The sequence below is a fragment of the Empidonax traillii genome, unplaced genomic scaffold, assembly GCF_003031625.1.
Source record: "Empidonax traillii isolate 1590-97213 ecotype Southwest subspecies unplaced genomic scaffold, ASM303162v1 scaffold1487:size278866, whole genome shotgun sequence".
NCBI classification, from domain to species: domain Eukaryota; kingdom Metazoa; phylum Chordata; class Aves; order Passeriformes; family Tyrannidae; genus Empidonax; species Empidonax traillii.
In genome coordinates, this window is record NW_020956680.1 from 165,724 (window position 1) to 185,392 (window position 19,669).

At 38.2% G+C, this 19,669-nt stretch overlaps 1 protein-coding gene across 13 annotated transcripts in view; it reads left to right on the top strand.

Moving 5' to 3' along the window:
• The window catches only part of BAZ2B (bromodomain adjacent to zinc finger domain 2B), an 86,264-nt gene extending 66,686 nt beyond the window's left edge, over nucleotides 1–19,578 (top strand). For 7 of the 13 annotated variants that reach the window (XM_027907501.1, XM_027907504.1, XM_027907506.1 and 4 more), the window contains 13 exons: nucleotides 4,781–5,021; nucleotides 6,644–6,706; nucleotides 7,882–8,026; nucleotides 9,402–10,063; nucleotides 10,574–10,850; nucleotides 11,025–11,180; nucleotides 11,645–11,805; nucleotides 12,495–12,805; nucleotides 13,191–13,326; nucleotides 14,922–15,068; nucleotides 15,775–16,034; nucleotides 16,710–16,853; nucleotides 18,114–19,578. In XM_027907501.1, the coding sequence (XP_027763302.1) occupies nucleotides 4,781–5,021; nucleotides 6,644–6,706; nucleotides 7,882–8,026; nucleotides 9,402–10,063; nucleotides 10,574–10,850; nucleotides 11,025–11,180; nucleotides 11,645–11,805; nucleotides 12,495–12,805; nucleotides 13,191–13,326; nucleotides 14,922–15,068; nucleotides 15,775–16,034; nucleotides 16,710–16,853; nucleotides 18,114–18,267 (2,857 nt within the window). In that variant the 3' untranslated portion in view covers nucleotides 18,268–19,578. The remainder of the gene's footprint in view (nucleotides 1–4,780; nucleotides 5,022–6,643; nucleotides 6,707–7,881; nucleotides 8,027–9,401; nucleotides 10,064–10,573; nucleotides 10,851–11,024; nucleotides 11,181–11,644; nucleotides 11,806–12,494; nucleotides 12,806–13,190; nucleotides 13,327–14,921; nucleotides 15,069–15,774; nucleotides 16,035–16,709; nucleotides 16,854–18,113) is intronic. The other 6 variants (XM_027907510.1, XM_027907511.1, XM_027907512.1 and 3 more) reach the window with 3 other exon arrangements.
• Nucleotides 19,579–19,669: the final 91 nt, after the last annotated feature.

Here is a 19,669-nt window from a genome sequence, read left to right on the forward strand (position 1 = left end):
TCAAGTCCATTTTGAATTTTTTGGAGGAAAGTAAAAAGTTTTTAATTGGAATATTAAAGGAACTATAAAATTGCTATTGACATTTTCAAAGTTTATTTGGACCTACCATAATTCCTACTGTTCATTCTGAAAAGCGTTTTAGATGACATGATTTTCCTACAACAATTGCCAATTAAGTTTTGCTAATTCATGTTTTCTTAGTGTTTCCCATCTGTCATTGTTGTGTTGCTCCCTATAGCTAGGGATCAGATGTAGACTGCAAACTTTGAGCTATTTGATATATTTTTATTTAAGGTAAAATTGGAACTTTTGAAGGGTTGTCAGTTTCATATTCACTGTTCTCCCATCCTACAAGACAAAATTCCATACAGCAAGCACACGGCTCCGACTCCCAGGAAGCTGGACGGCATAAAGTTAATGAATCACAGGGGGTAAAAATGCATAGCCAGACTCTACTTTTTTTTTTTTCTTTGCCATCTTTACCTCTTGCTAGGAACAGTAAATCCTTTCTTAGTCCCTGCTTTAGGTACTTTTGTTTCTAATCTTATGTCTCCCTTTTTTCCCTTTAATGTATCTCAGAAGGAAGAAGGAAAGAAGTAAAGAAGAAGGACAAGAGGGAGGTAGAGGAAAAAATTAGACCAATAAAAAGAAGTGCTCTACTAATAGTGCAGATGCCAGTCTGCACAGGGTTAACGTATTTTATCTTTTAGGATAATCCAAATACCTTTTTCCTTTCTTCATCTGTGTCCCCTCTATGGGATATAGTTTAAAAAGTGTTTTGAAGTTCTGATGTAGTCAACTTACCATTAGTGGAATGGGACCCTTCCCTGTCCTTGTCTTCTTACGGCCTGCTTAGCCTTTCTCTCCCTCCATCAAACTGTAAGTACTTGTAGATGTAGGATTTTCCCTTTTCCTTACAATCTCTCATTTCTTCCCTTTCAAATAGTGGGCATAATACCCTGAAGTCCCAAGCCCCTCTTCCTTGCTACAATCGTTTCTCCATTTCTTGTGTTCTCCCCTCCCGTGTGGATTTCAGCTTCCAGTACTGCTGACCCTATTTTTGAGCGTAAGTATCGCAGGAGAGCTTGGAAATGTTGCTCTTCTGCTTTGAATTCACTGGGCTTGATTCATCTCTCTCATCTTTGGTTCAAAATTTTTGGATTTTCCACTGTTTTTCTGAGGAACTCCAAGAAGGTTTTTAGAAGAGCTGCCTTTGATGTTCTCTTCTTTATTATGTGAATTGGTGTTTTTTGTAAACTCTTACAGCTGTTCTGGGGCTTCTCTGAAAAGAAATCTGTACATTTCAGTCTTCTTTTCCGTCTTTTTTTCTGCTTCCAGACTTCATTCTTACACGCTACCTTCCCCATCCATTCACATCTCAGTCTAATTTGTAAGCATCCCAGTCCCAAACAGTTTTGTATGGGAATACCTGGTTTCTTGACCACTCGCGGTGTGATCAGCAAATGTGGCCTCTTTTCACCTGCCCACAGACCTTTAGGAGCCCCTAAGTACATCCCATCGTGTGGGAAATGTGGAGTGGATGGATAATGGATGCTGAGGAATGGGTTGATTTGAGCTCAGCCTGGCTTGCTAGTGTTTGCTGTGGGGGATCACAGCACTGTGTCCAGGCTGGTTGGAGGTGTATCCAAGTGGGATGAGAAAAGATTCTGCCTGGATCATATTTTCACTGAGTGATGTTTTTGTGTCTGTGTTCTCACTTGCAATCAGATAAGCTTCTCAACTGGGAAGGGGGGGCAAAAATACAACACAGAAGCCTGTGCCTTGTGAGATACAAAAAAGGAACATTAAAATCCCAAGTTGGATAAAGGAATTGTATTTTATTTTAAGGGATGCTCCTTTTGTCCCCCTTGCTGCCGGTCCCTCCTCTCCTTCCCTCTAGGATCTTGATAAGTATGGTTGGAAATTGAATTCTGAGCTGCCTGGACAGTTTCTGCTTAGCTGATGGTCAATGACAGATTGCATCTAATTCCTTCTCTACTACATTTAGATGTGAATCTTGATAGTAATCACCATTTTTGTAAAGGCACCTGTCTCATACAATCAATTCATCTTTCTCTGTACTTTCTATATGACAGCTGTGGTCAGAAGGCTGCCTCACCTGAGATGATTCAGTGATTTTTTTTAACTAGATAATCAGTCTCAGTATCTCCTTTCCATTACATGTCTTCTCTTTGGCATCTCTTTTGTAGTTTGATCAGTATAAAACGAAAAAAAATTGAAATATAGCCACTTGAAGAATCACATGGTATCTGGTTGTTTTTTACAGGACTTGGAGTACTGCAGAACAAATTTTTCACTGCAGTAGTGTTCTTTTTAACACACCAGTATTATGGCATGCTCTGTGTAAGTTAAGTTCTGTTGAATGAAGCCATCTCAACTGTAAATGATGATGGCATACGAAAAGCAGTCACAAAGGGGAAAAATAACACCCTGAGTTTGGGTAGGAGGTGCTGATGCTGATTTGTGAAACTTCCATTTTTTGAGACTCAAGGTGAAGCATGTTGTAATTATGAAGTTGATGTGCAGAAATTATGAGGAAGGCATGAAAATTAAGTCAGAAGATGAATTTTCCTTATATGATCTAGTAACCATTATAGATGAGATTAGAGCAGGCTTCAGTCATACATCTGGTTCTTTGATGGACCATCCACTCTTTATAGTCCAGTAGACTTTATGGTTCTCTCAGCAGCTGCAGGTGTGGTTTTGGTCCATACCTGAAAATGGGAAAGACGAGACAGTTTTGGGAGTGAAGGTTTTCTTCTCTTAGTGAGCCATATGTGTAGGTAGCAGCAGGAAAATTCTGCTGCTTCTTGAAATACCCGAACATTTTTAAAGTCATGCTGTCATTGGTTTCTGCCTCTGTGCTACTCTGGATGCAGACTGCTGCCTTCTTACACCTGTGGTGCTGTCAAAAGGGAGCGTCTTTGGTTCACTTCCATCTTGATAATTTGCAATGTTGGGCAAAGCTTCCTTTAGTGCCTGACAGCCGTACATCTCCATTTTTGCTGTCAGCAAAAGTAACCTTTTTTGCTTCTTCTCATTTCTTTTAGATATATGAAAGAGGTGTTTGCTGGTCACTGAACTTCCACTTGCCAGTTTTATTACTGAATTGTCTTCAAGATTATCTTAGTCTAAATTGTCTGTGAAATCATCCAGTCACGCAGCAGTCAATCCACTCATTGACTAGTGACTGTGATAGTGAACTCCTGTGCGTAGGCAGGAGTTTCTAGTCCATGTGAAGAGGATTCAGTGGCTTGAAGTTATCCTTATAATAGGGAAAGTTTTTTTCTAAAAAATGTAATTCAGAGCGTGGGTAGGATCGATACTCAGTGACACTAAGGCTTTTTGCACAAAACCTGAAAATGTAACTTGCTTCCAAGTTCACTGAGAGGCTTGAGAATTTTTTTTTATCAAAAAGTATTTTGAATTGCTGAAATAGAAAACATCCATTTGTTTTGGAAAAATAGCAGTATGAAACTTTCTAAATTCTCCAGTGGATTAACCACTGCATAAAACCCAAACCACCATCAAAACCACTCCAAAAGAAAGAAGCCCAGCAGTTTTCACTTCCCCTTGATGATTTCTTGCCTAACAGTCTTTTTTCTAAAAAGCGCTGCTCCCAGTCGAACCTCGGCACCTTCGTCCCAGGCTGTGCTGTTGGGTCCTGGCTCTGTCCAGCAGCATTTTCCAGGGCTGATCCCTTTGTCAGAGTGTCCCGGAGCCAGTGCTTGCACTGCACTCATCGTGCCTGTAGCCACTTGCTGTATGGAATATTGTTCTGTAGGATGGGAAGAGAGAGGAGTACGACAAGGAAAAATTACGGCCTGGTAATTGTGTTTGTCGTTACCGTCCTACTTTTCCCATCCTACCTTCTTCCAGTCATCTCTTACAAAATCTTTGTCTTTTCTACATGTTTATGAATCTCTTCTTAGTCAGTTACAGTTTTGGTCTGCGTTATAAGTGACTGGTTTGGCCTGGCTATTTATACCTCCTGTGGTTCAGCATGTTTGCCTGATAGCTCCCTGAGAGGTGGAACTGTAATTTTTGCTGTGTGGAATCTTGTCTTATAGGGGTTTTGTAGAAGAAGAAGGTCTACTACAACCATAATTACTGGTATGTAAGTTTCCCTTTTCTTTCATAAAAGGAAAAATGACAGTTTGAGTAATCTGCTAATTAGTTGAGAAAGCTAAGATTTCCAGGGGAAAAAAAGTACATATCCTAGAATAAAAACATCAGCCAAAGGACTAAAGTAATAATAGAAATTTATAAAAATTGGGGGAGGGGGGTGGTAAAATAAAAATAAAATTAAACTAACCTTGCTGTTTCCATGCAAATTTAAATAATGTCACACTTCCAGCTGAGGACTTTTGCCTTTCCCTCCTTCCTCAGACACAGGTATTTTATCGTCGTATCCTTAGATGCATTAAATAAAAGATAAGTTGAAATTGTTCTTTTTTCTAATCATCTTTTCTGACTTCTCAAAATCCCTCCTGTGTTTCATTTCCTCTAAACAGTTACACAGTAAATTCACCTGGGAGAAACAAAGTCCTTTCAGAACAGAATTAAGAGTCTTAAGGGGTTTTATAACCTCAGTTTTTCTTGTTGACTAATGACAATAAATATTGAGAAAATATAATCTCATATTAGAACAGAAGCTCTGATGTCAGTCTGGAATGTGTGACTTCCTCTCAGTCGCACAGGGACAGGTATGTTTCCGCTCTGGACACAGCCCATAGTTCCCCCCTTGCTGTGTTGCCAGGCTCAGGATCATCCATGCCAAGAAGACGGGCAAGCGAGAGGCGGCGGGGGGTGGCGAGGGGGGCGAGGAACCGCATTCCCTGGAGCCCCCCCAGCCCGACCGCAAGCGCCGCCGGAAGGGAGACAGTGATGATGATGACGATGACGAGGAGGACAGCGAGGACCAGGCAGATGAGGAGGATGAGGATGAAGAGGACAAAGATGAGAAAAAAGGAAAGAAGGCGGATGTTTGTGAGGATGAGGTGGGGGATTTTAAGTGAAATCAAATCTACCGATAAATTAAAACTTGTTTTCCTTTTTTTTCTCTGTAATATGACACTGCTTCCCCAAAATGTTGCAATAAAAAGGAGGGAAGAATAACTTACCTTCAATGCTTTTAAATTTTTATTAGTTTAAATTATTTTGTTAACTAATAAATAGAAGTGTAAAGTTACATTTAACATTCTCTATTATAAAGCCTGACTGTGACCTTGGTGCATATTTTTTTCAAAAATCCAGGGTAGTCACTGCTGGCTGTATTTGATCACAGGATGATAAATTTTGCTGTTCGGTATCAGATGCAATACAGGAAGGATCACTGAAACGTTTTTAGCTTGTTGAGCTGATTTTTAATAGAAGTGCACAGGCTTCCCCTGGATGGAACCTGATACAAGACACAGGCAATATCAATTACTACATTTTAGTGCTCAGGGTGTTGCACTGTTTCCCTGAAAACAATCCATTTGTGCAAGGTTCAAAGTAAATTTTTGAGAGCTTGAACAATGCATGTATCCAACATACTGAACTCACATCTTTGCAAATGCCCTTTATTAGAAACCCAACTAATTTCTAGAGTAGGAACAGCCCTTTGTGCTGTTATTCTGGATTTATTTCAAGTACTAGAATGTGTGTGAATTTAAGAGAATACCTTAGAGGAATAGCACAAAGTTCTTACAAATAATTCAGAATTAAAAATAAGTCATATTTAGGTTTCTGATCTCAAATCCCTCCCTTAATCTTTTTCCCTCTTGTACAATCTCCTGTTTTGGTGCACTGGGCATTTCATAGGCAAAATTCGTGTAACTCTGTAGAGAAATTAATTTTCTGATCTAGCAGAAGTTTCACTGCATTTGTGTGCTGTGTGGTATTTCAGGAGGCTTCATTCTGGTACACTTTTACAGAACCAAGAAATACAAGGCCTGTATCTTAGGGTGTGGATGATTTTAATTGTATTCTTTTGGAAACTTACTATTATCAAGAAAGACTTTCTTGAACTGAATTAAAACTCTTTATGGAAAAGACTCCCATTTTTAAACTGTCAAGAAGGCAACCATAGACTAAATCATGGGTGCATTCCTCTTCAAAAATCAGCAGGGTTGGTGCTGTAACTTTCATAGCAGTTGTAATTTAAAGTGGCTCTACAGTTTCACGTAGACATTGAAATAAAATGCAAATGTGGACTTACCAAAGACTTCTAAATAAGACTTTAAGAGATCCATTACTTTATACATGAAACCCCCTTTAAATTATTTGAATATCAAAAAAACTTCATAGAAATTAAGATTAAATTGTGTAGTGTTAAGTGTTCATGCACAAACCGAATTATTTCTTCCAGTAAAAGAATGTTTTCAGCAAACATTTGGCCACAAGCCTTCTCCTTCCTATGCATCTGGGATGTTTTGAAAACATTAAAGGTGTATCATTTTTTCAGTTATGTTGTTCCTAGTCAAATACATTAAACAAGCACACAATTTGAACTTTATTTTTTCCTTAGTATTTGCCTCTCATTTTCTGTTACATCTTTTTACTGTAATAATGGTAAGACATGGTAGTATGATTGTATTATGAAATAAATTTGGTGTGACAGTATATTTGGTGATTATAGGATGATGGGGACCAGACAGCAAGTGTTGAAGAACTAGAGAAGCAGATTGAAAAACTGACAAAGGTGAGAGATCATTTGTCTTTGTTATACTACAAATTTGATCACTAGATGTCATAAGTTAAAATGTTTACCATAATTTTCAATGCTCCAAATGAATATAAATTGAAATAAGGATCAGCTTTTGTTTTGTGAAAATAAGAATGATACTGTTCAGACACCAGAATTGCAAGTTTAGTCTGGTGGCAGTAAGTGGATGTCACTCAAAAGACAGTTAATAATAATAGTTGTTAATATATTTGCATTTCTGAGAATAAAAAGTAATGTTATTTTTATCCAGACCTAATTGATTCACGTCTGTCTATTGATCCTTGCAATGACAAATTTTGTGTACGAGAAGCAGTGCTTCTGTTACACGATGGCTTGTGGTTCTCCTGCCTTCCTTTCCCTGGCTGATTTCTGCAGCTCCAAGCCCGGCAGAGCTGCTCGGGCTTGACATTTTGAAAGAGGCAGCAGTGGAATAGGAAGAGAAGTGTAAATGAGAACAATACAATGCTTTAGACAGGGGTACTCATGGCACCTGTTTTTATTTTTTGTATTAGAAAATTTGTCATTTAAGACTTTGTATTTTGGTTTCTCTCATGCTTCAAATCGCAATAAATTAGCTGTCCAGAATTCCACCTGACTTCCAGCAGTGCCAATTTAGTAGAGCAAGAATTGAATAAACAAACTGAAGTTCTTGCTGGCCCCCCTCAGAGAACTGTGTTGTTTGAAGAATTTATTTCTGTGCCTTGTTGTTCTCATTCTTTCCTGCACAGTTAAAATATCTCATTAGTTTCCCATCAGGAGCTGCACTATCAGGTATCTTCAGGGCTCTGTTCGCCATTTGCTGATGCTGTGTGTTTGATAGAATCTCAGCTGTTCTTGTGCAGCGAAATCTTTGATCCATTGCTTTTTGAGAGTCAGGGATAAAAAGACAGGATCTACCATCACAATGTGTTTTTAGGCTGAACAAGGAGGTGATTTAATTGATTTTTTAAAGGGAGCTCTGTAATAAAGTCATAAAGGCAGCAGTTGTGAGTAGAGTATCAGGTAACACATAGACACTGCTCCGGGTCTCTGGGAGAGCCTCTTTGTGTGACCCTTGAACTTCTGTCCAGTCTGGTAGCCAGGAGATGTTTTCTGTTACAATGAGATTCCCCCCTCCATTGAATTATTATGCTTTCTTTTTTTTAAAACAGCAACAAAGCCAGTACAGAAAGAAGTTATTTGAAGCCTCGCACTGTTTGCGTTCGATGATGTTTGGTCAGGACCGTTACAGGCGCCGGTACTGGATTCTGCCCCAGTGTGGGGGAATTTTTGTGGAAGGCATGGAAAGTGGTGAAGGTAAGAGCTGTAAAGGAGTGATGGCACACAAAGGTACACCAGCCCAAGACATGCTGCCCATCTCAGAGGTGCCGCTTTTGTCCAGCAAGGTCTTCACCCTCAACCAGGTGCTCAGCAGGCTCATGTGGTTGTCTCTGATGTCTCTTTCTGATGATTTCAAAATGAGGATTGTTATTTTGGAAGTTTTCAGTTTTTATACTTCTACATATTTTGCTTTTTCATATTTACCTGCTTGTGGTGTTTTATGACTCTTTCTGAACTATTTCATATTCCCCTATGGCAGTGAACTCTACGTGTGAAAAGTAGGATGACTATAGAATGCAGAAAATTGTTTTCATCTTCAGTTGTTAGATTTTCTGCGAATACACAGATGCTTGTGTGATTGAAGATATAAAAGATGTCTGCAAAAATGGGAAAATCATTTTCTCGCAGTGAAATGTGGATGTGCTGGTCACGAACCATAAGCAGGACGTTTGTCTATTTGCGACTGCAGTATCTGATGAACATAAATTAATAAGTTGGAATGCTGGAGTTTTGCTGACAGTTTTCCATCACATTTTGGACTTCTAAAGACTTGTATAAGTTGGCAGTCAGTGTAAGGGTAGAAGAGAAGTGGTTAAGAAAGACTAGGAGTGCAAAGAAAAATGTTTTTCTTTCCATAAAAGGTAGATCTTCAGATCTTTTGTACCTCCTGTGTTTGAAGAAACTTGGTTTTGGAATCAGCTTCTGCTTGTTGTACTTTAAATTGCTTAGATGTTAAACTATCTGCTTAACTGTATGCAGAGTTCCAGTTGTCATGTTGGGTGGCTCTTGAAAGAGAGAATGCTGACATTATTTCAGAGTCAAAATGTTAATGATTTTTATTGAAAGAGGTAAAATATTTATTACTGTGTTTTAGTATTTGGGAATATTTGATTTCCCAACAACAATTTTGGTTCTGCGCTTCATAGTTGGCTGTGAGTTTAATGAATTATCTTTATTGCAAAAATAAGCTTAAGGCTGCAGACACTGTACCTCTTGATAATAGAGGAGCTTTTTGATAAAGCACACAGAGTCTTGCAGAAAGAAAGCTGGCAAAAAATTGTCCCTTTCAAAGACTTGGTCCTGGCAAACTGCTTAAGATGGGTGAATCCTGTAGTACATTAGCTACACTGGGGTTATTTTTCCTCCAGGTGTTTAGCAGGGTTTAAATCTGTATGCCTGGAAACTTGTTTCCTTCTGTGAAGGGAGAAGTGATTTCATTAACAACAGTGACAACAACAAAGACATTAGGATCTAGCATGTGTTGAGCCAAAAGTGAAATAATTTATTTAACTGTGATGATTGAAGTTATTTAATTAGTTATCTATTTAATCTGTTTCTTGTACAATTTTAGGTCTAGAAGAAATTGCTAAAGAAAAAGAGAAGTTAAAAAAGGAAGAAAGTATGCATATCAAAGAAGAATTTGAAACAGAAGAAAAATTACATTGTTTAGCTGCAACTCACTGTGAGCAAAAGGAAGATCTGAAAGAAAAGGACAGCACTAATTTGTTTTTACAAAAACCTGGCTCATTTTCAAAATTAAGCAAACTGTTAGAAGTAGCAAAAATGCCACCTGAATCTGACATTATGTCCCCAAAACCTAATGGCAGTGCAGCAAATGGCTGTACATTATCTTACCCAAGCAACTCCAAACCCAGTCTGTGCAGTCTGCAGCCCAGTGTGTCACAGAGCTCCATGGAGAAGTCTGACTCTGCTAATCTTTTCAGTCCTAATGCAAGTGGGACAGGGAAGTTTTACAGTTCTGCACTGATTCCAAATGATCAGTTGCTGAAGACTCTGACTGAGAAGAGCAGGCAGTGGTTCAGCCTCTTACCACGGGTGCCCTGCGATGACACCTCGGTGACCCACGTGGACACGGCAGCCACTGCAGCCCCACTGACCCCTCAGTCACAGCCACCATCCAAGTCCCCATCGCCCGTGCCATCGCCTCTCCTGGGCTCCACTTCTGCACAGAGTCCCATGGGATTAAGTCCTTTTGCACTGTCACCACTGCAGGTAAACAAACTCACTTTGGAATAGTTTTTGAACTTGCAGTGCTTATTTGAGCAGGATTTCTGTTTAGACAAATAATTTCACAGTAATGCAATCATTATATCTTCATTTCTCTATTTTTTTCTTCTGTTTCTAAATGTTAATAACTAACTACAGAAGTTCTGTAATGTTAGATTAAGATGTGTACAATTAGGTTAGTCAATGTATGACATTTTGTACATGTATTTCGGTGATCTGATTTGTCTTTTAGGTTTTTAGCCACTGGTATTAAATGAAAAGCAAGTAAATAAAAATAAGTTTTCAGAAGTGTGACACACCACACCCTACCTTTAAAAGCTGGTATTTTGTTAGCATTAACAGGGCCCTAATAAAAAGCATTTACATGCCAGTGTTACGTTAGTTTTTCTGAAACTAATCGAAGTACTGAGTAAATACCTCCTTTACGTTTTGATTATTGTTTGACAAATAGCATCCTAATCATAATTCAGTAATAATGGTATTTGTGCTCTGTAGCAGATGAAGACTGGACTGCCTATAATGGGACTTCAGTTTTGTGGATGGCCTACAAGCGTTCTTACTTCAAATGTCCCATTTCCATCGCCTTTGCCTGCTCTTGGATCAGGGTTGGGATCGTCAGAAGTGAATGGGAACTCATTCTTGGCATCTAGTGTTCCTGCAAGTAAAAGTGAATCACCAGCAGTACAAACTGAAAAAATAGCTTCTGCCCCTCCTACAGCAGCTGAAGTAGCCAAGCCAGTAGATTATCCTCACCCAAAGCCTATACCAGAAGGTAAGTGTAATACAAAAATGAAATGGAACTATGTGAAGGATTATTTCTACACTGCCACTATGATGTTGAAATTTATTTTCTTTTTAATAATTTTCCTATTGATTTTCTAATCTGATTGTGTGTGATCACATAAAAAAATGCCTGCAAAGTGTTTATATGCTTATCTTGATTTAGAAATGCAGTATGGGTGGTGGAGGATTACTGATCCAGAGGACCTAAAATCTTTGCTTAAAGTGCTGCATCTCAGGGGAATAAGAGAAAAGGCCTTACAAAAGCAAATTCAGAAACACATGGATTATATCACTCTGGCCTGCATCAAAAACAAGGATGGTATGTAGCTGATATTTATATTACACATGGTGTTGGGGCATCAGACAACTGCTTAGAGCTCTTTGTTTTTAGAACAGAGTTCTAAAAAAACTCTGTTTTTAGAACAGAGTGTAGTGGCTGGAGAAAAAAGGTGAAAGTCTCCTTTTGTGTAGTTGAATTTTCACCAGCCTTGGATTGGAGAAATGCCATTGCATATAAATTGCTCTAGTGGCATAAATGCTGGCTCTAAAGCTCTTTCCATCTCTGTAACACTCCAGCTCAACCTTGCCTTTCCTTCCCTCTGGCCTTTAAATTGCAAGTTTGAAAGCGTACAGAATTTGTTGTCCATACTAGGTATTTTAAGAATAGTACACTTTTACAACAATTCTTCAGCATTTTACTTGAGTGATGGGTAAATCAGCTTGGATTTACCAGAGAAGTTATAATGCTAATTAAAATAATAAAAATGTGATTCTCAAATACAGTTGCAATTATTGATACCAATGAAAATGAAGACAACCAGGTAACTCGGGAAGTTGTGGAAAACTGGTCGGTAGAAGAACAAGCAATGGAGATGGATCTTGCTATTCTTCAGCAGGTGGAAGATCTAGAGAGGAGAGTTGCATCAGCTAGTTTACAAGTTAAGGTAAAACCAACTTTTAGTAAAATGTCTCTTTAAAATAAGCGGTAAGAATTTAAAGCAGGTAACAGTCCTTTTGCTGGTGGTAAGTGCCTTCTCACTCCATCCTAATTGTCTGCAAATAAAACGAACACTGCAGCAGTATCATGGAAATTGGTGTTTGAAACATTTTATTGCCGTTCAGTTTTCAACTGAAGATGATCAGAATGGCATTTCCTGGAGAGTGTTGTCCTGCAGTGCAGTTCCCTGCACGTTTTGTTAACCTCCTGCAAATGCACAGCTTGTATTGCACATGGAGTGCTTAACTCTCGGGGGTTTGTCCCAGTTTTGCCTGGTTTGCGTGGCTGTTGCTGTTAATGCTTTCAGAGAAGCCTACAAGCACATCGTAATACTCTGCCTGCTGGACAGGTAGACCTGATCTGGTGTTTCCGTGGATAGAACAGGATACTTCACAAGGGGGTAAGAATGTTGTGTAAAGGTCCCTTCAGAAAGTCTGGTAATGCTTGTATTTTTTTGATTAATTATTTTAGTTCTCTGGATATTTTGGAAACTGTCTCTACAGATGGATTACAAGTAACCAAGATCTACTGGAAACAGCGCTTCAGTTACTTAGTTTGATTCCATAGAACAGTTCCTCTGTTTACACACTGAGTTAACGGCATCCAATAAATGCACAAACCTTTCTATTGACACAGGGTTGGCTGTGTCCTGAACCTGCATCAGAGAGAGACGACTTGGTATATCGTGACCATAAGTCAATTACTAGATTGCACAAGAAGCACGATGGGGATTGTGCTGGAGGCGGAGAAGGCAGTGCCAGCTCTGTAGAGCGGAGGAGTGACAACCCTCTAGATATAGCTGTAACCAGGCTGGCTGACTTGGAGCGGAACATAGAGAGAAGGTATCTGAAGAGCCCCTTAAGTACCACCATTCAGATCAAACTGGATAATGTGGGCACAGTTACTGTCCCTGCTCCTGCACCATCCATTAGTGGTGATGGTGACGGGTAGGTTATTGAGATTAACTTGAAAAATTATTGTGCTTCTTTGCTGATTGGAGCCTATTTTCTTATTGCCTGTTATCTATGTACTTTCTTGTATGTCTGTGATCCGTATGGATCATGTTATTCTGCATGGTGCTTTGTAAAGATTTTTTTTGTTACGTTTGTTGATAATCTTGCGAAGTTATCTTATATTTAACTGGTTGTGACTAAGCTTTGAGGCACGTAGCCACAGTCTGTGCACTACATGAAATTTAGTTGCTTAAACCTTATACTTATTGGCTGTGTACGTTTTGTCATTGCTTGGCTTTCAGTGTGATAATGATTGTTCCACATTTCAAATAAGCAAACACGCACGTGACCTACATAATTCCTCTGTATCTCAATGCAGAACTGAAGAGGATATTGCTCCAGGGCTGAGGGTGTGGAGAAGGGCCTTGTCAGAAGCACGCAGTGCTGCACAGGTAGCTCTGTGCATTCAGCAGTTACAGAAATCAATAGCATGGGAAAAATCTATCATGAAAGTTGTAAGTATCTAAACTGCTTTCGCTGCATCATATTTTCCCACTTTGGACATTTTAAGTTGCCATGGGGAATAACGTGTTTGTTATTACTTCATGTGAAACCTCACACAGTCTAACTGCACACTGTGCATAGATGACTAAGCCAAAAGGAAAAGATTGTCCCTTGCTTGCCAAATTCAGCATCCTGAGCTTGCTAAAATAAAAAGCCCCTGTAACCGGTTACTTTAAGATGGTAATTATTCTCTGATGGTGACATCAGGGTAAAAGAGAGTCATTTCTGCCTCCATCTGATGGAAGGTACTCTGATGGATTGTTTCTGATCTCATCCATGACACAAACTTCATGGAAGTTCAATATCACATACCCCAGTTAAGGACTGCTCCCAGTGTGTGGCTCCTTTGCACGCTCAGTTCTCACACTGGAACATACAAACTGGGCAAGTGTGGGAGCAAACAGGCTGAAATACCTGTTTCCTGGTACACTTAGCATGTCAGTCTGTGGTAACTACATACACAGGAAAAGCATGCAGAGAGAGGGCACGTGTCAAAATTTGCATGGTCCACTCAGCCTCAAAGTTCTGAAAACAAAACTATTACTACAGTAATAGTGATTATGATGTGGTCAAGTGTGGCCAGTGCTGTACAGTGTGTGCCAGAAGTGATTTTTCTATTTGTGGTCTTTTTCCTATTTTTGTAATTTCTGCCAGTCCTATACAGATTCTAATTACACCTGGACAATTAAAGGATGATTTAAACAAAAACTGTAATGTAAGGCTTAATGTAAGGCTGTATCCTTTAGTTTATATAAGTTTAGAGTTGTATCTTTTTTGCAGAAAGCATATGAATTTGGTAGGAGCACCTGAAAAGGCATTTGAATGTTTCAAGGTGTAGTAATTTATTATCCAGAAAGAAAACTATCATTCCCAATTTGATTGGAATGTTCTCTGCATTTAATTACACAGTCAGCATAAGTATTTGGTGAAAACATTTGGAGTTCTTTCAAGTTCCTGAAACAAATGTCTAGATATAGGGGACTATCAAAATCACACAGAGTATGTAAAAAAATTGACAATCCTATATTCTTGAATTATTGTGAATTTTACGAAGTGCTGGGATCATTTGTTTTGCCTTACTGAATTTGTTCACGGCAGCCTTTGGATGAGATCCTTACTAATAATTATTTGGAAATACTCTTGTAAAATATAAATCTTCTTTATTAAGTAGCAACTTACATATGCAGTGTGGGCATAAATGAAGAGTTCTGAGATCATATGTGTGGGCTGGGGGTTTTGATAGGTATAAGATACCTTTACTTCTCACAGAACATTAATGAATTACAAAAAGTGGTCATAAGTCTGTGTGCTGTAGGACACCTGTCTTGTAATGAATTGCTTTTCCAACATGTTCCCAAATGTAGCCTTTAGATTAGTTCTTCACATACGGCATATATTCTTTTTCAGCTGTGATCATTAGTAGATTCCAATTGGGGTAAAATGAAAGGAATTTTGAGAGTGAATTTTTGTGTTTGGGTAATTTTGGTACCATTCCTGTGTTTCAAAGTTTAAAAATGGAATTAAAACCATTTTTCATGAATTACAGTACTGCCAAATTTGTCGAAAGGGAGATAACGAGGAACTGCTGCTCCTGTGTGATGGCTGTGATAAAGGCTGTCACACCTACTGCCACAGACCCAAGATCAGCACCATCCCGGATGGCGACTGGTTCTGCCCTGCCTGCATAGCGAAGGTAACGCTCCCTGGCAGCGGGAAGGGACCTGGGCTGAGTGACCTGTTTATACATGGGACAGTTACAGGTGCCTTTATCAATAGGAATAGTGGTCTGTGTGTTGTATGTGGGGCTGCCATGAAATGATGAGACTAAGTTTTATATAACTTGGATTTCAGTGGCAGTAAAGGGCACAGTTTTATTTGTTCTAAACTGTGGTGGTTTTAATGTAAATAAGTACAGAATTTTCATGCTTGATTCAATAGCGTAGTTTTTAATTTGACTTTTAGAACTTACTCAGTATTTATCTTGCAAATTTCATCATTGTTGACAGACCAATGTCTTAGATTCTGTGTTAAAAGAAAAATCAGAGGAAAACCCTTGGTAAATATATTTTTTTAATTTTTCTGTGTTTATGTCAGTCTTTTAGGAATAGACACGTGTTCGTCCAAAGTGCTGCCAGCATGTTTGTTAGGAGGTACTGTTTTACTAAGCTGAACATCAGGGGCTTTTGTATTGTCACAAGTTGAGAACCTAAATCACTAGTAACAGGAATTTCTCAGCCTTATTTGCCTTCAGAGACGAGCAAAAAGTGAATAATCTCTAATATTAAATATTTCATTTGTTTTGATGCTTTTGCTTCTGACCGTTGCTGCTGTCTGTCAGATGATAACAGAAGTTCCTGTAATTTCTTGGTTATTACTTATTTCAGTTCTCTCTATTGTAGGCAAGTGGTCAAACTCTAAAGATAAAAAAACTTCAAATCAAAGGGAAAAAAAGTAATGAACAAAAGAGAAGCAGGAAATTAGCAGGAGAAACAGAGGATGAAGACTCTGCAACTACAAGCGCCTCCTTAAAAAAAGGAAAAACAGACCCTAAAAAAAGAAAAATGGATGAAAATGTTTCTGTAAGCCAGTTAAAGCAAGAAAATTGCACTGCTGTTAAGAAACCTAAGAGAGATGACTCCAAGGACCTGGCTGTATGTAGGTAAAGTGTCAAATTCTAAACTTAGGGGTAAGTCTTGTTGAAAGAAGCAATACCTGATTCTTTTTATCCCTGTTCTGGGGAACAAGAACACTATTCTTTGTCATATTTATATAGACATAAATACACATAATGCCATCATGCTTCTTCCAAGAGTGGGACGTGTGAACCTCAGTAGCAGTGGTACTGACACCTTTGCCATGTGTAGCCAGGACAATTATCCACTGTGATTATCCGCTGTGTCCAAAGGTCTTTGCTTTGTGGAGGAGGACACAAGAATCATCTTCTGTGGTACCATTGCTGGTCAGCCAAAAGCAGTGTTAGTTTAGCCTTGTCACAGTTTTGGACAGTCAGTGTTAGCACCTGTTTTACTGGTTTGTGAATGGTTACATTGAGGATCAGACTTGCAGAGCCGTGTTTTTCTTTTGGAATGTTGCTCATTAGAATTTCATCTTATGTAGGTTGGCTGGAGAGAACTTAAATGTTATTTTAATGACTCAGTTTAGATGTCTGTCTTTATATACATTGTTCTCAGCCTTGCACAGGACAGAGAATAAAGTGCTTTCCTTTTATAAAGTGAATAGTTTGGCAGTGCATGATGAATTTATAGAACAGTGGAAAACCTCTGTAAATGTATGAACAGCTTAAAAATACTGGTTTTAACCTTATTTTATTCAGCATGATTCTCTCAGAATTGGAAACCCATGAAGATGCCTGGCCTTTCTTACTTCCTGTAAACTTGAAACTTGTTCCTGGTTATAAGAAAGTTATTAAAAAACCTATGGACTTTTCCACCATTAGAGACAAGCTAAGTAGTGGACAGTAAGTAAACCTACTGTAAATTTTACTATACATTTTAAAAATAATATTAAAATACATTTTTTTAAAATTAGCTAAACTGTATTGATCTGCCTGCTCTGACACATCTGTGATTACTTCTACAGTTACAATAAAATTCTTCATTATATGCTTTTACCTTTGCCATAACCAAGTGAAATACCATGTTAGGTAGGAGAATCTGTCAAACTGGCTGAAAAACAGTAAAACTGCTGGGTCTAATGCACCAAAACAATCAACAGGAAAAAAATTTATTCCTCATCTTTTTTCATGGAGACATCTTAGTGTTATTACATGTCAGAGAGAACCATCTGTGTGGGCTTTAAGAGTGGAGTCCCGGTAAATGATGTGGGTGTGGAGTGACTTGGCAGCTCTGTTGTGGCAACACTCCAGTAATGGTGGTTAATCATTTTATAGTCCTAGAACTAGACAGCACAACTTGTAAAAAAGAGCAAGACAGTATATTGCTCTGTCCCCCTTCCCTCCTTGTCATAACCCTGTGCTCTAGGGCTGCCCAGCACCAAGGCACGTTTTGTCATCTGTGAAGACTGAGCCTCTTGGGTGTCTGTCAGCTCCACATGGAGCAAGTTTCCTGGAATAGCACAAGGGGCTTTCTAACCTCTTCAGGCCTTTTCTCCCTTGAATATGAGATTTAAATGCTCTATACGTGCTCATTGGTGTTGATAGACTTGTAACTTTTATTCTTTTTTTTTTTTTTTAATAATTTCTGTGAATATTGGAGCACTCTTTGGGCTGTGTATGTTTCAGGTAATAAAAAGAATAGCAAAGCCAATGTTCATGATTATCTGGGCAGCCTTCTTTTGTGCCCATTTGTTCCTCTTTTAAGTAAATGCAGCTCTACTCAACACTTCCTTTGAAAGGACCCTGAGCCCAAGAATAGATACATAAATGGCAACAGCCATAGCATTTTAATGAGAAAGCTATTGAAGGGAAGGGGGAATGAGTTTTTAAACAAGTTTGTTTTCCAGTACAGGCATGAAATTCTACCTTACAAAGCTTTTGAGGACAATAACAAATACAGCGATGAGAGAGTATTTCCTTGCACTGATGCTCATTTTCCTGTAAATATTTAAATCAGAATTTAAAAACTAAATGTATAATTAACATGTCAAACATTCATTGAATATTCACTGATGTTAAGAAAGTTCTTTTTCGTGTAGTTGAAGTGTTTTTCCCCTCTGATTCTCCATGTTCCAAAAATCATTCACCTTTTTCTTCTTCCAGGTACCCGAATCTTGAAGCATTTTCACTTGATGTCAGGCTTGTTTTTGACAACTGTGAAACTTTCAATGAAGACGATTCTGACATAGGCAGGGCTGGCCACAACATGAGGAAATATTTTGAAAAAAAATGGACAGAGGTTTTCAAAGTGAGCTGAAGCTACCAGAACTCTTTTCTTTTCTTTTTTTTTTCCTTTTTTTTTTTCTCCATCAAATGAGGACTGATGAGACCAGCAGTGTGAACTGTATTTACATGAAAGTGCAAGGCACATGTGTAACTAATGACTGGGTTTTCTCCTTAAAATATCACAGAATTGTGATAGTAGTTTTAAAGGCTTCACTCCTACAGCAACCATGGCCCCTTGGTTATTGGTTTGTGTGTTTTAACAAAACTAATTTAGGTAGAACAGGGAAGCACACCCAAAGAATTTCAAAGGAAGGGGTGTTATAGTGCAATAGCAATTTATCAAAACGCACTGAATATTCAACCACCAGAGCTCTACTTGGGGAAATGGTTCTCTTTTCCCTTTCAATAAATATCTATTTTTCATTTTTTTACTTTGTAGTTTATTTTTTAGTGAATGTATTTAATTTTATGAATTATTTATGATTATACAGCATTCAGAATCTTCGTTTTCTGTGAAAAGGAAGAATTAGAAAATTGCTTTAAATGTTGAAAATACAACAAGGAATGTTTTAAAATATAAAACAAAGCCAAGTAAAACTGTTTACACTGATGTGCTGTGAAAGCACTAAAAATTAAACTTTACTGTAGAGTTACAAGTACATTTATATATATGTTGCTGCATCACTTGAGTAGTTAAATTGTATTTCAAGACAGTGAAGAAAAATTGAGACATGTATATACTGTTCATTATTGTTTATATTAAGTCTTGTTTTAAATATGTATGATGTGTACATATTGTTTGCAGACATTATTGTTTATGCCTTAGGAGGATGGTAGCATTTTATTTTAGTCTTAAGGTAATTATAGCTCTATGGCTTGTACAGTAATTATCCTCTACCAACACTGTGGAGTCTCCTTAATCTTGGTAGTGCCTGCCTTTAAAACAGGGTGTAGGGGATATTAGTTTTCCATTTTTCTATTTTGTTATATAATTTCAAGCCACCACGGCCTCAAATTCAAGTATAATCATTTGTATCCACGTGGAAGAAAATTGTGACAATTTCCTACGCACACAGTATTTTTTCATAGAAACATTTCCCTCCATTTGCCTTGCCACAGAATAAGACATTTGTAACCACTGTGTTTTATCTACTGTGTGTTGTGGTGGCCTGTTGGGGCAGATAGATCAGAATTTTTTTTTGTACTAATGTAAGAGTACTTGAAGTTTTATTTAAAAGAAATGTGGAAAGGTAGCATTCTTTTTCTTTTCCTTTTTTAGGAGTGTTATTTTTCACTAGTATGTGTGGCACGGATACAATAAAAGACTGTTTTGCAAACCAGATTTTCTTGGCAATTTTAATACTTCAGCTCCTGTGTATACAGGTGTTTTGTTTTGCTTTTTAATATCTTAGGAGTCTTGGATGTAGCACTCT